Here is a 15,189-nt window from a genome sequence, read left to right as displayed (position 1 = left end):
ATGGGCAGGGGAGGCAGAGCAAGTAGGCAGGAGGGCAGGCAGAGCAAGTAGGCAGGAGGGCAGGCAGAGCTGGTGCTGGGCTGCAGTATGGGGCAGTGCACAGAAGCACAGAGATTTCCCCTACCGAGGGCTGTTTTATTTTCCACAGTCCTTCCTCTGCTGGGCTTATTCACCTTGCTTTATTTCTTTTAAAGAAAAACTAGAATGAAATCACTCCGTGTGCGGATAAACTGCAAGTAAAACAGCACCTGTTCCACCTGCAGAAGTCTGCTGCTCCAAGAAAACCAACCAACCAAAACCCACACCCCAGAAAACAACCAGAAAACACAAGCGGGTCCCCATTTTCACAATTCTTTCTCTTAGCAGAAGGGCGCTGTACGGTGTCTAGAACATTGCAAAGGTTTGTTGATTTTTGTTTTAATTTCCAGAGATGGAAAATCTTCCAAAATCCGTTTTTTCTTAAAATGGCACTCCAAAAAAAAACAAGACCCTCACTATCAGCACTTCAAAAGAATACACAGAGAACAAACTTTCTTCAGTAGCGACTCACCAAAGAAAGGCAGAGAGCAGCTCCTGCGGGGAGCTGCACAGCACGCACTGCTGATGTCAGCTCAGCTGCTCCGCCGCCGCGATGGCTGACGCTCACACTCACTTCTTGAACAGATATTCCTCTTTGCTATCTTAAATCTCATGCTGAAACAGAACTATTAGCATCAAAATCCTAGGAGAAAACTGCCCTGCGAGGCTGTATACCTCTACCATTTACCCGCTCCGTTTTATTGCTAGAAATAGCAGCAGTGCAGTTAAAACAGTTAAGAAATGTTGTACGCCCCAAACGCGGCAGGCTGGGAACAGTTCTGTTTGAAACTGGACTACCACTCTTGGAAACCTATCACATGGGCTTCGTTTATCCCCATACAGGCTAGAAATACTGCTTCACGTCTCACAGACACACTTTGAAACGCCCGTGAAAGCTGCATTCATACTTAGCGACTGCTTTCACTTTGGTTTTGTTTAGAAAGCCACGCATCAGGTATTCCACGCGGGCACAATGCAAATAGAAAAGCTGAAGTTCGACCTACAAACCTATAAATAATCGCCCCAATAAATACACTTACATAATGCTTTCACAAGTGCACGTGTTTTATATATACTCATACCCATATTTAAACGCAACCCCACGTTAGAGCTGCACAGAGCTGAGCACACGGCCGGTTTCATGCCAGACTGAGCCCTGTGTTGTGAGGGGAGGGGGGAATCCCCCAGACCTCCACAGCTAAAGTTTTAAACGCACAAGATACGCAGCTATCAGCTACCGGCTTACCTTCAGGGCAGCAAGTGCAATGCCAGAGAACTACTGTCAGCACAGAGGCTGAGGGACACCCAGCACTTCACAGCCTCTGCTTTAGGAGCGCAGAGAAAACTCGAGTGTTTCACCACACGGTTTCAGAAAGAGACCAAAAAAAAGGCATCTGGCGGGGTCTGCGTCTGCCCCAGCACTGCCCCCCTCCCCCCAGCTCTCCTCTTGCTGCGGGGCTTTGGGCTTTTTTAAGATTCCATGGAGAAATATTTACTAAGTACTCAGACTGCCCGATGAGGGCTTTGCTCTTTTCTCATGCTTCTGGTCTCCAGGCAGAGGAGCATGCCACAGCAGCCCATGCAGCAAGCTCAGCAACAAAGTGCGGTGAAAGCTATCCCCTACATCGGAAGGGCAGCTCTATCACACCAACACGGTGCACCCAGCAAGGTCCCACCGCCTCCGCTTCACAAAACCAGAAGTGAACAAAGGGAACAAAAACAGCAAACAAGCACCAGGTTTGGCGTTGTACCAGGCGGCAAAACACAGATTTAACACCAAAACGGTGACAAAACGTATTTCAGCTCAGGGTTGAAAGTATTTTACAGAATGTGAGGGCTTTACTGTTTGCACAACATGAGCCTTATATACACACATATACAAGGAGTCCAGCTGAATAGATGGTGCTCATTTTCTTATTTTCTCACCCGTACGAGTGTCACCATTTCCCGGTGGGAGGCGGTCAGCACTGCTGCACAAATGCAAGAAGGGAGACAAACATAACCACCATCACACAAAGCGAGGAAAGGGTTGTCCTCGAGGACACGAAACACGCCTGGTGCAAACAATTTTCATACAGCAATAATCAGCTTACAGTTAAACAACGGCTAAAACTTCAACATTAATGGGAAGCACCAGCACTAACTGGAAAACATCAAGACAGAAGCTGAGCAGCACACCATCACCCGGCCCGTCTGCCTGCTGCTGCCATGCCCACTGCAGCCTCCTGCCTCTGGGATGGGCGGCTGCTGCTCCTTCACTGGCACAGCAGGAGAGCAGGCAGCAGTTGGTGCTGAGAGCTCTGTTGTGTAGGGACACAACAGCAACCACCTGCAAGGCGGGCTCTGGCCAAACTCTCACCTGTTCAGAGCTCAGACAAAGATCTGTGGAGTTACTTCCACTTACACCTGGAGATCTGAAACTGTTTGAGCAGCGCGAGAGGAAAAGCAGCCAGATGAGAAACTGGAAGAGAGCTCAGGACTACCTTCATCTTGAAATATGCTGGGCTCACTGCTGGCAAATAACATGGTATGTGCCTCCGTGCATTCTGACATAAGGACACAGTTATTCCTTAGAAAAGCTATTGCAAGGTTGTTGTTCAGGGTGAAAAACAGTAAGGAAACGCATGCAATGTTTGTAACTAAACACACTGGAAGAACCAGTTACATACACTAACACAGCATACAGCTGAGCATCACAGCCACCCAGGACGTTACCTGCTGCTACACCAATGCACAGCACAGGTAATACAACAGGCTGGGAATTTATTCCATATCTCCTCCAGATTAAAAACAACAACAACAAAACAAAACAAGAAAAACACAGAAAATGAACTGCTGAATAACAACCGTCACAGATGCAGTGGTGTGATGGTATCACAACACCAGTCTTCCCTGTGCTTGAGTAAGAAACTTGCATGAAGTGCAGCACTGCACGCGTGCCATCCCACCCAGACAGCCCGGCACGCCGGCAAATTAAACCTGCACAGCAGCTCCTGTGCACATCAGGAAGATGCAGAGTGAGCTTCAGACTTTCATTCTGTTTCAAACTTCACAGAAATCCTTCTCACCCGCCCTTGTTCCATACCTATGTTTACACTTGGCTCACCCACCTCCAAGGGCCAACTCACACTTCATTTTTTCCCCTTGTAAGCTTGGGTCCCAGTACATTCTCCATTGCCTCTGAAATACTTTTATTTTTTAATGACTTAGAATTCTCAAACTTCTCCTTTAAAAGAACTGAATTAATCCCCCATCTGCTTTTAAGATTCGACCGCAACGTGAGGGGTTTTCCCCTCCGCTGAGAGACCCAAACAAATAGGGACAAGGAAGAAAGATCAAACTGATGACAGAAGTAGGGGGGAAAAACACCCTCACAACAACCAACAGAACAGAGAAAGAAGAAGAAAAAAAAAAAAAAAAAAAGAAAGAAAGAAAGGAGGAGGAAAAAAAAAAGTGGAAAAGTCACTCAGAATATATGACCATGTAAGCATGGGCACTCTTGCAGAAAACCTAGTCAGCAATCCTAAGCCATGGGAAATTTAAATTAGAGCCAGGGTCTACAATAGGCAGAGAAATCCACACAGATAAAAGGGGCTGCCAAGGCTGCAGGTAGAGTCAGTCAGATATTCTCAGATTTCCTAAAGAACTTTATTAGTTTTATTAATTTTTTTTTAAATAATCAAGAGATTCGAGTGTATCCACATTACAAGGCAAAGAAGATTAAGCTTTTTTTTTTTTTTTTCTTTCTTTAATCAAAATATCCATATGCATGCTCTGTATCTCCCAAACTGTAGGTGGATTCCCAGCGCTTATTACAGCTCTGGGGTGCATTCTGTTACAGTAACTCATGCACAAAGCGCTCCTGCACATTGAAGCAACGCTTCAGTCCTGGCACACAGAGGCAAGAACTCCCCTGGCCGGCAGCAAGCGCCTCGGTGCTCGGCAAGGCCCAGCTCTGAGGAAGGAGCTCTCACCAAGGATGTCAGCAATGCTGCAGCAAACAAACAAAAACCAGCTCTGGTGACAACCACCGCCGTGTAAAATTCAGTGCTGCAAACCTGTCCTGCCACCATCCCAGGCCCCACAGCCTCACACTTGAGGAGGCAGGAAGGCCTGCAGGACCAGCAGCTCATGGCGGGGCTGTCTGGGGCCCAGCGCACTGCAGGCCCTCCCTGTGCCACGGGCAGATCCCAAACTGGACTCCCAAAGGGCTGCTGTCAGAGCTGAACTGACATCCCTCAATTGGGCCCCTCCGATTGCCTTGCGGCCAGAGGCTCAGTCTCCATGCTAAGAAGATGCATGGCTGGCACTCGGGTCCTGTCCAGGGCCGGACTCGTGTCAGAAATAAGCCAACACTTCTTTTTTTTTCTTTTCTTGCCACTTTAATAATTAGGGCACATTTTCACTGTTTAAAAATACATGGAGGGATTTGAATAACGGCACAGGGAAAAAAAAAAAAACAACACAGATGTGGTCAGATTTCTGAGTATTCTGTATAAGACTGTGCAGAGGTAAATGGAAATGAACAGCCGTGCGTCCCAAAGAAGCCGCTCAAAACACCGATAGCAAACAAAGGATGTTTCCCCTCTGAGCATGGCTGATGGAGATAAAAGCACACACCAGATTTATACAAGGCTCCCAAGTCCATTTTGACTCCATGAGCTGCCAAAAACACCACCTTGCACTAATTTATAGGGAAAGGCAAAAATGAAATTATTTCAGATTCCTTTTTTTTCCTTTTTTAAAATGTTTTCACTCACTGAATGTTCCGTCTCCTTTTATTTTTTCTATTAATATGTCGGTTTTTTTCTTATTAAGTCCTAACCGACTAAATGAGATTCTTGATTAGAACAGACAAAATTGGGCACTTAAAATCACGCCTAGACTCAGTAAAGATGGAAAGGGATGCTAAGATGAGAAGTGGGAAAACCTGCTCTGGAAAAACTACTTACACTTCCTTTTAATGAAGGAATGGATGAAAGTCTTCCAGCTATGGGAGATTAACATTCTTACCACACAGACTCTTACTGCAAAGTGGAGACAGGTATAGGAGCGGAGTACTCTTCGTCACAGACCTGGGAACTTCCCAGAACTAGGACTGAATTCTATACTTTCAATAAACAGCAGAAATTGTACACTTTCCCATGGATTCCAATCACTTAAAAATTCAGGAAAATCATACTCATGATCTGGATCTTCCAGATTACCCTCACTTAAAATGCCCAAAGAAGTGGTTCGGGTGCTTTCTGCAAAGCAAATGGCAGCAGCAGAGCACACTGTTGTAAATTCAATGCAAGGCAGCCATGCAGTGAGCAGGAGGGTGCAAGTAATGCTGTCAGCTGCTGGCTGCTGCATTCAGGTTTGGCCTGGTGTGGTTGTTCGGGTGCCTCATTCACTCCCAAGCTGGGTGTTAGAAGAACAGAGAAGTGAGGTCCAAGCATGGTGGGTAAAAATCCCTGCAGCCACACTGAGGACCTTGCCCTACTCCCCAGCATTTCTCTGTACACAGAAGCATGAAGCTAGCACTCATCTTCACACCCCAAGTGATTAAAAGTCAGCAGATGTGGCTACATCTAATCTATGACAGAAAGTTGTATTTCACTAAAATAAGGGGACAAATGTAGCGATAGGCAAGCAGAAATAACAAGTGAAAGGCAGATAAAGCCTCTCAAAAAGGGAAAGAACAGAAAAGGGAGAAAAAGCTTTCATCTCTGTTCAACAGCACTGCTTGTGGACCGGTCATAGTTTTCAAGCTATTAAATGAAGACAGACAGGGCCAATGTCCAGGTACGGTTTAGAAACCAGAGCTCATTTTGCCAGGGAAAGGCTGCCTCTCCCTGTTACAGCAGGAAGCGACTGAAGCTAGAAGGCCACAGAGGGAGAGGATTTCTCTGAGCACCGCAGGAATTGAGAAATTACATTATTTGTTGATTACGAACATTAAAAATGACAAGGTTGGTGGACTAGAGCACGGCAAGCATGTAATGTGTAGAACAGAGCCTCAGCACCTCTACTTCAGCAACTCAGACAAGACTGCAGCCCTCTCCAATGACGGATACAAGAGGCTGCTCCTGCAGTCAAGGAACTGCTCACGTTTCAGTCCCCATTTCCTCACAGAGCACTACACATACTGTCACAGTGCTGCCAGGGGTCTGCACACTGCCTCGCTCACACACCCTCCTGGGGAGCTGCCGTGGTCCACATCCCGTCTGCAGATTCAGATTTGATCTTCTTGAGGGACTCAGAACAGGGAGCTGTGCACAAATCTCAGAACAATTCAACTCAATTAGCGAAGATCATCTTTGAGAGGACAATTTTCTAACACAAATATTGTTTTTGTTGAATTCCCTTCTTTCCTTAGATTTAAGTCTTTTACATTTCAGTTCCAGCAAAAGAGTCCTTTAGAACTTGGGAGATAAGGCAGTGTAAAGCTCAATATACAAATTACTGTTACTTTATGTTAAGAAGAGTGATGGGTCCTATTTCCTAAAGCTATTTCAATACTGTTTTGGCTTTTAGCTATATACACACATACATACAAAACACACAGTTGCTGTGAACCTCAGTCCCTGTACCATCATCACAACATGCACTGGAGAGAAGATTGGCTGAGCAAAACCCCTCTGCCCTGGCGCTACCCAAATAGCACTTATTAGGAATTCAAACACTGCTGAAAAACGTGTGGTGAAACTGCAGTTCAGCTCACTACTGTATTTTACACATCAGGGTCTGTGTCAGGGCTCAAGATCAGAGCCACACTGTTCTGGGTTTCCTCATGGGGGCACATCATTAACTCATTCATTAGAAAGAAACGTATAAGCATTAAGATGTTCTGCAAAGTACTACAGATGCAGAATGCAAGAAGCTTAAATGGAATCAAAGATGGGTGTATAAACCAAATACCTCAGCTCTCCAAGCACAAGGGTACTGTAACTCATCACTGAGGTGAGGACAGGCACAGGGGGGGCGGTTCTGGAGAAGCTCACAAGGAGGGGCAAGAACAAAAATCAGAACAGAACAGTTACATCTGTGGGCGGTTTGTGTGACTGAGACTTCAAATTCAGGCACCTCAGAAAAACGTGCACATCTACGTTAAATATTTCCAGTTTTGAAGAGTATGACAAGTTTACATAGCACAGGAACATTTTCCCATTATCTTCTTAGAAAACGGCTTATTGTCAGTATCTAAGAACGTGATCAGGAAACACGGCATTATGTTTGTTAGTAAACATACCACACAATAGCCAATCCTTCTGCTGATGGATTGCATAAGGATCTTTAGGAACCTTCCTTAGCACATCGGTATTAGAATAGTACAAAGAATGAAGCCATAAATGTTCATTTTCAAATCACTCCCTTTAAGAATAGTCATTCTGATAAATTAGTTGCATTCTGCTGCTCATAATGTATGTAACTATGACATTTGCTTACAGTCTCAAACGTTGTTTAAGCAATTTTCTATCTTCTGGTTTTTTTTTAGGGGGGGGAGGAGAACCTTTACTGCTAGTAAAGCAGTTTGAGAACAGAAACCAAGGAAATACGTGAAGAAAACTGAATAAAACAAATGCAGCTCCAGGCCATTTGCTTGCCCATTAGTTTTGAGGGAAAAAAATAAATAATACCAGAAAACATAATAACCATACTAAGTGCAAAACAGCACTGCTGTCACAGAAGTCAACACTTGGCCCCAAGCATTTACATCCCAATGGGTAACTACAAAAATAAATCCCACAAACCAGCTCACTCTAGTCTTGAACAAAAAAGCAGAGCACAAAAATATAAGAAGATGAATGAAATCTAGCAACTTCAAGATAATTATTAGCAACCGCAGTTTAGAATAACTAGAATCATTTATAGGGGAAAAAAAGGGACAGACATTCTGAATATAATGTGGCTGTCTGGGGCTCTGGCATGGTAACTGCATGTTCTGCCATTCTTCTGGCAGCACACTGGAAGAATGGAAGGCATTTCCACCGCCTCTCAAGTTTGGGCACCCGCACTGAAGTCACTAAACCATCACCTGAGTCTGAACACACACCACAGTCTACTCAGCAGCAGACCAGGATAACGATGCAAAGACACTCATGAGAGAAACAGAGAAGAAAGATGTTGGTGAACATTTACAGGCAAGCAAGAGGTGCTTTAGAATGCAATAATTTCTCAGTTTTCTCAGCAAGTTTAGTACCAGTGAGCAGTACCAAAAGAACAGTAACATCCTAAGGAAAAACGCCACCAATATCAGCACGCAGAATAGCACCACAGGACATTTTGTTTACATGCATCCCAAAATCTCCTCATTTATACATGTTTCTGAAAAAAAAAATCTGACATACATACGTATACGGAAAAAATAATACAGCAATAGCAGCGCTCTAACAGCCAGAGATATGATGACTACAAACATGTACTTAAAACCTGTCTCATTAACCACATTTACTCATTTTCTACACAGTACCCTGGAACGACATCGTACAAAATGCCAAAATGCTGGGTATTGATCATAGTGACTGGCAACGTCTCTAAACTACTCAGTGCAGAAAACATACAAGAAGTTGCAGTAAATTTTAGATAAATAGATAGATTTAGATAAAGATTTGATTTAGATAAACAGTCCCAGCTGTGCCAGACCCTGGAAGGAGAGTTTACATACTCTGGTTCTCGAAAGGGAATCAGCTCAGGTCTCCCCTCCGCACCTTTCCATACCCTGTTACGGTTCATCCACTTCTACAGTTGCAATTTCTTTGGTCTGGCATACACTAAAGCCCTGAAAAGCATTTGTGTCTCCACAGCTTAAGGCAAGGAAGCAAAGGAGGCAGGTCAGATGGGCAGAAGTCTCATCACACAAGAAGAGAAATGACGCTGCTTCCCGGATCACAAGCACTATTTATTTTCCTGCCCTACAGGAAGGAAAACAGCAAGTTCAGTCAACTTTTTATTGTTATGCTATTCCCGTCACTGATTTTATATCATTCATCCTCAAAGTGTTTTTTTCCTACTTGCTTCATTTACAGTAATAAATCACAGTATTCTCTTTTATCTCATACCATACCTGCCATTTACAACTAGGAAATATGAGAGAACGTTGAATGAAAGCTCACAGCACGCATCATTCTGACATGGCTTCTAAATTTCTGCCAGCGAAAATGTTGTTTTCGTATCTCCTTAAAAAGTGCCGACTTACATATGACACTATTGAAATAAGAATCTTACAAAAGGCCATTTCCTTCATTTGTGTCCATCACTGCACACTCCCATTTGATTTCTATTAATCCTTTAAAAACATCAGTGCGCTGTATGATATCTTTTTAAAATACCAGTATTGCTGCAGACAAATCAATTCACAGGCTGAAGAATAAACAAGTGTTAAATAAAGTACTAACCTTCCTCAGTGGGAGCTGCACAGCCTTCGAGGTTCAACATTATATCTTTGTCTTTGTCATCTGCACTGCATCCCAAAAGCATCCAGCTCTCAACATTATCACTTTCAGATATCATGCTCTCCTCCTCATCGTCTGAACTATCATCTATTACCATCACCTCTTGGACGGTGAGAGGTCCCGAACTAATGGAGGTAAGTTTCCCATCAGGACGTTGCTCTGAAAACTCTGTGTCTGATCCAGCAGGATACGGAGCATCACGGTCAGTGGTTTTGGCACGATTTGCTTTGGGAGATCCATGGCTGCGTGTTTTACCTTCAGCTAAAGAGCCTGTTGACTTTTGTGCTTTGCTGTTGTAAACGCTCTCTTCTTCTGGTGTATCAGACAAGACGATGATCTCAGGGTCATCAGAAACCTGACCATCACAGTCGGGCAGTTCAACAATATTCTTGTCTTCAAGTGGTGTCACGGTTAGACCTGGACTCTGATCCGTGAATACCGCAGCATCTTCTGCTTCTTCAGACACCTTCACTGAGCTGATTTCAGCAAGGTTTTGGGAATAGTGGACCTGGCTGTAGAGATGAAATTCCACCTCACTATCAATACTTGGCTCAGAGGATGAATCCTCACGGTAAAGTTCATCTTCGTAGACATCACTCTCCTCAGAGTCTTCGCATTCATAAAACATTCTGGAAACCAAATTGTCTATAAGAAACAAAAAGGATTCTATCAGTACGCTCATTCTATCATACACCTAAAAACATCTTTCAAGTGACACCTTTGGTCTTCCTGAAATTTCTAAGGTTAGTTGTTACGCTCTACATATAGCAGACAATACAGAGTTTAAAACAACAAAAGTAACACTGTGAACAGTGCCAGCAAAAGCTAAGCAAGGGTGCGTTTTGTTTCATGTTACTTATTACTTTAACCTAAACTGCTTTGGCTTCTGACAGCTGTGAAAGATCTCATATTCCATAGGTTCCCTCCATCCTGGATTCAAAATCAAGGTTTCCCTGTGGATCAGGAGATTTTTGGGTTGTTCTGTGAGGAGCCTGGAGTGGAACTTTATGGTCCTTGTGAGTCCCTTCCATCTCAGAATATTCTATCACTCATTCACCTTACACCTGCAGTGCCACATACGGCCCTGGGCTGCCCCACAGCAGGAGAACACGAGTGTATTAGAGTGAGTGTGGTGACTAAGGTGATTAAGGGCCTGGACGTCTGTCAAATGAGGCAGACTGTGACAGCTGGGGCAGTTCAGCGTGGAAGGCTCAGTGTGTCTCGCTGACGTACATAAGAACCTGATGGAGGACTAAAGGAAATGGACCCAGGTTCTTCCAAGCAGTGTCCAGCAACATGACAAGAAGCAACAGGTGCAAAATAAAATACAGATTTCACTTGAACATAAGAAAAAACTTTTTTGCTATATTTCCTGGAAAGGTTGTGGAGCCTCAACCATTAATTAAATTCAAGATGTAATGGGACTCTGAACAAACTGCACCCAGTTACACTGCTTGGACTCAAGGTAGCTGGATTAGATCACCTCTAGAATTTCCTTCCAGCGTCATCTACTCTATGATCCTGACTAAATCAAAGCTATCTTTGGAGTTCACTAAATACCCACGAGCCAGACAGAAAATTCAAAGGTATTCTGAAGCTGCTTTGTCTACCTCACAGGCTGCATAATTTAATTTGCACGCACATATCATGCATGGAAGAAAGAAGATACTTTCTCTGAACAGTCTATCTATTTCTGTATTAGTCCTATGGAAGACAGCAAGATTTTCTGGGCATGGAAAACTGCCAGACATCAGTATTATGGTTGTGGAAGTGACACGGTGCCCTATACAGACACACAAGTATTAACACTTAGATCTGGGAGTCCTAGATGTAAACAATTTGTACAATTATGGTATTCACAGAACCCAAAAGCTCCCTCTGTGGCAGCTTCCTATGAGCATCCTATCAGAGTCCCACCTTGATCATGGTAAATTTGTCCTCACCTGCATGGAAAATGTAATGCCTATCATAGAATGGCTTGGGCTGAGAGAGACCTTAAAGATCATCTACTTCCAACCTCCCTGCCCTGGGCACACACTCATCCAGGATGCCAAGGGCCCCATGCACCCAGGACTTCAGCAGCTCATGGAATATACAGCATGCATTTTTCCATCTCACTTGCATAGCTGACGAAGTCACTTCTACAATCACTCACTTCGATCATATCCAAAGAGCACCAGAACCCTACTCTCTAAATTTTAAGTGGGATCACCCTTCCACATAGGTCTTAACCTGCTTCAGTCCACAGTATGAGAATAAAAGCACAGCTGGCACTAATAGGGCAAATTTATTGCATCAGTCAGCAGTTATGGAAAATGCAGGAAAAAAAGACCTTCAGCAGTGCACGAAATCAAAGAATCCACCTGAATCATGCAGAAATGTTAGTGATAGTAACAAATACAACTTAATTCACTCTTGCTCCAGTCAGCCACTGTACGAAGTCACACCAAGTCAGAACCCAAGCCATATCTGAAAACACGCATCAAGACCGGTGGATCTGAAGCGTAAAGGAATACATGCAGCTTACTTACAGACACGTCATAGTGAAGACAAGGATAAAGAAAAAGCATCACTGCACCACACTTACTGTGATCTAAACTCCACAGTCTACTGAGTCTCAGGAGAGTTGATGGCTCGTACTTCTTTCAGGTCCTCGATGGTAGGGAACTATGAAAGGCTCTTTGTCTTGCTCAGCATATATATCAGGCCACTGAGAAATGAGAAACATCAAACATCAGCATAGCAAGATAATGTAAAGATACCAATTTCTACCATTCACTGCTGTAGAATTCTGGCGAGAACTGTGTCCTACCACTTACTCAGCAAGAGAAATATGTTTCAAGCATAACCAAAGCAGACAAAAACACTGCCTTCAAGAAAGAGAAAAGAAGCTCAACATAAAGATTTGCAGTTTTTCAGGCTGACAAAGTACAGCAATCTCTTACTAACGTTTAGACAATGAACAACAGTCTAAATCTTTTTGCTACAGCTGGAACATACAGCAGACATAGGTGAAAACAGAACAGGTAATGGGCAATGCAAACAGAATGAGACAAAGACAAAAACAAACCACAGAACAAGTTAAACTGCTGGGTCATGGGAGAACTCTGCTCCTGTGTCAACTGGAATCCTACTGCTGCCTGAAGACAGTGCACGCTTCCTCAAAAGCATCTGACTACCTCTTTGGAGGCCTTAACAACTCCAAGTGAAGGGCTAATAACGTAAAAAAATAAAACAAACTAAAACCCAAAGCACGGCAATCTCAGTTTCTTTTAACTGCCCTTGAACAAAACTCCAGGTGGTTATGCCTAGAAACTGCTGAGGGGCAGGGAGGGCATTTTCTCAGGAGATTTACAAAGACTGCTTGCCAGCGCTTTTGTTGAGTTCATTAAAATAAAACATCCTTACTTGGTAAAATAACAAGCGTTGGCAACTGTGAAGCTGCAGTCAGAAATGAGATGTTGATGGTGACTCGCAGGCAGAAAGATAGAAGGAGTACCAGCTAGTCAGTCAGAGCACCCTCAGCAGTGATAAAGTTGCATGTGGGAAGTCAGAACTTCTAATAATGCTCAGATTTTACATGAACACAGAAGATGAATCAATTAAGTGCCAGTAAGATCCTCAGGCCAGTCTTTCCCATGCTATTCCCGCTTCACCTGCTTAGTTTCTCCCTACCATCCTCTCTTTTTGCCACCTTAGCGTCTTCTGCTCCCTTAGGATAACTCCAGCATGCTTACAGAGCTCACAGGACAACAACCTCCACCTCTTCCCATTTCAAATTCACCTGGCACTTAACTTCACATACTGATAGTTCTTTGAAAACAAATAAATCAACATAACATTATATATATATATATATATATAAAATTTCACCCTCTAGCGTTGTGAAAACTACTCTTCAGATAAGTGCAGTATTCCCATCACAAATCACCAGTGAATTCCAGCATCTCCGTATTTCTCTTGCTTTCTGCTTGGCCTGTGCATTAATACAAAATATTTCATGGCAAAGGCTGTACTGAAAATACAGCAACAAATACCTTCTTTGGTGTCTTAAGGAGTAAAGGCAAAACAAATGCTTACGGTCAGTATCTCTGATACAGACTGGGACAACAACAAAAAAATGGGAAAGAAAGACATTTTGAAGAAAACAGAAAGCCTTGCTAAAATCACAACTCCCTGCCAGAACTGAGGTTCGGGTATCAGCACAGCAGATATCAACAGTCTAAATAGTTTTGTGCAGAACAGCTTTCTTTTCCAGTTTTCTATTTGGTCGTATTTGTAATATCCAAATTGACCCTATTTCAGACTGTTAAGGTACCGAATCTGCACAGCCGACACAAAATCGATATAGGATTTAAATCCAGAAGCACAGTAAAGCAGAAGTCCTCATTTCACCCGTAAGATCTGTTTCTGGGCCCTCCATCAGAAGTAACACACCTCCTTTTCACTGATATGAGCAATCAAAGTCATCAACTTTAACGAAGCAAACACCCAAATGAAGATCACATTATGTTCTCGTGAGCCTTATGAAGGCATGCAAATGCCAAATAAACACCACAGCAATCATTAAACACGGTTATTATCAGACCTCAGTGTCAGACAGTTCTTTTCTTCACCTGCACCGTGTTTCTGTATCACAGCTAACACAGCTCTCATCTGGGCACCAGGGATAACCCAGCTGTGCTCAAAGCAGGGAACAGCTCTGTTTGGACACCTGGGTGAGAGGTGCTGCTTCAGACAGCCAAACAGCTCCCTATGGGCACACAGAGCAGCTCCCTGCATGGGCACACACAGCAGCTCCCTATGGGCACACACAGCAGCTCCCTATGGGCACACACAGCAGCTCCCTATGGGCACACACAGCAGCTCCCTATGGGCACATCTCCATGACTGGTCAGTCAGTACGCCCTGAGAAGGGCCTGCTGCACTTACTGCATCGGTTACAAAAGGGACCTGAAAGACAGAGCATTCATCACAGAGCTCCCTCACCTTTAAACTTATTGCCAGCTATTTCCAGCTACGTTTGGGCACTAGTTTCTCATGAGCAGGACCTGCCTGCACTGAGCGGACCCGGCAGGGAAGGCGGCTGGGCTGAGCTCGTATTGCTCTGCAGGCCGCACGGAAGGCAGCGCCAGAACAGCCGGCCCGGCCCGCGCCTGCGAGGCCCGCGAGCGCCGAGGCGGAAAGGGGGGCAGCCGGAGAACGAGCCGGGCCCGAAAGAGCGGGGACGGCCAGAAAACGGCCCCGGGAAGCGGCCGGGAGGGAGCCCAGCTGTGCCGGGCTGAGGAGAGGCGGCAGGAGAGGGGAAGGCGGCGCCGCTCACATACTCACTGCGGGCCGCACCGGGACACGCCGAGACGGAAGTGACGTAACACAGCCCGCCCTCTGGCAGCACGTGTGTCCGGCTCCGCCCCCCCCTCACGGCCGGGCAGGGCGCGGGAAGAGCCCAATGGCGGCCGGGGATGGCGGACAGCGAGCGGGGCAGCAACGGACGGAACCGAACGGGGCTGCGGCACGGCGGGATGAGGGGAGACCCAACAGCTGGGCGCCGTCTGCACAGCTCCGCCCTCAGCGGGCACGGCCAGGAGGGGCCGGAGCGCAGGGAGAGCTGTGACGCCGCTCGTATGCAGCTCCTGTACAGCTCCTATAAAGCTCCTGTACAGCTCCTATACAG

The 15,189-nt window shown here is 45.0% G+C and overlaps 1 protein-coding gene across 5 annotated transcripts in view; it reads right to left on the bottom strand.

Annotated features, from left to right (window-relative positions):
• Window positions 1-14,880, bottom strand: part of ZCCHC7 (zinc finger CCHC-type containing 7) — a 99,280-nt gene extending 84,400 nt beyond the window's left edge. For 2 of the 5 annotated variants that reach the window (XM_072359401.1, XM_072359397.1), the window contains exons 1-3: window positions 14,505-14,863; window positions 12,103-12,225; window positions 9,459-10,160 (exon numbers count right to left, since the gene is read on the bottom strand). In XM_072359401.1, coding sequence (XP_072215502.1) covers window positions 9,459-10,143 — 685 coding nt within the window. In that variant the 5' untranslated portion in view covers window positions 10,144-10,160; window positions 12,103-12,225; window positions 14,505-14,863. Of the gene's footprint in view, window positions 1-9,458; window positions 10,161-12,102; window positions 12,226-13,388; window positions 13,480-14,504 lie in introns of those variants that run through there. The other 3 variants (XM_072359399.1, XM_072359398.1, XM_072359400.1) reach the window with 3 other exon arrangements.
• Window positions 14,881-15,189: the final 309 nt, after the last annotated feature.

This window comes from Excalfactoria chinensis, chromosome Z (genome assembly GCF_039878825.1).
Source record: "Excalfactoria chinensis isolate bCotChi1 chromosome Z, bCotChi1.hap2, whole genome shotgun sequence".
NCBI lineage: Eukaryota > Metazoa > Chordata > Aves > Galliformes > Phasianidae > Excalfactoria > Excalfactoria chinensis.
Note: the sequence above shows the minus strand (reverse complement) of the source record. Positions and strands in the feature narration are given on the sequence as shown.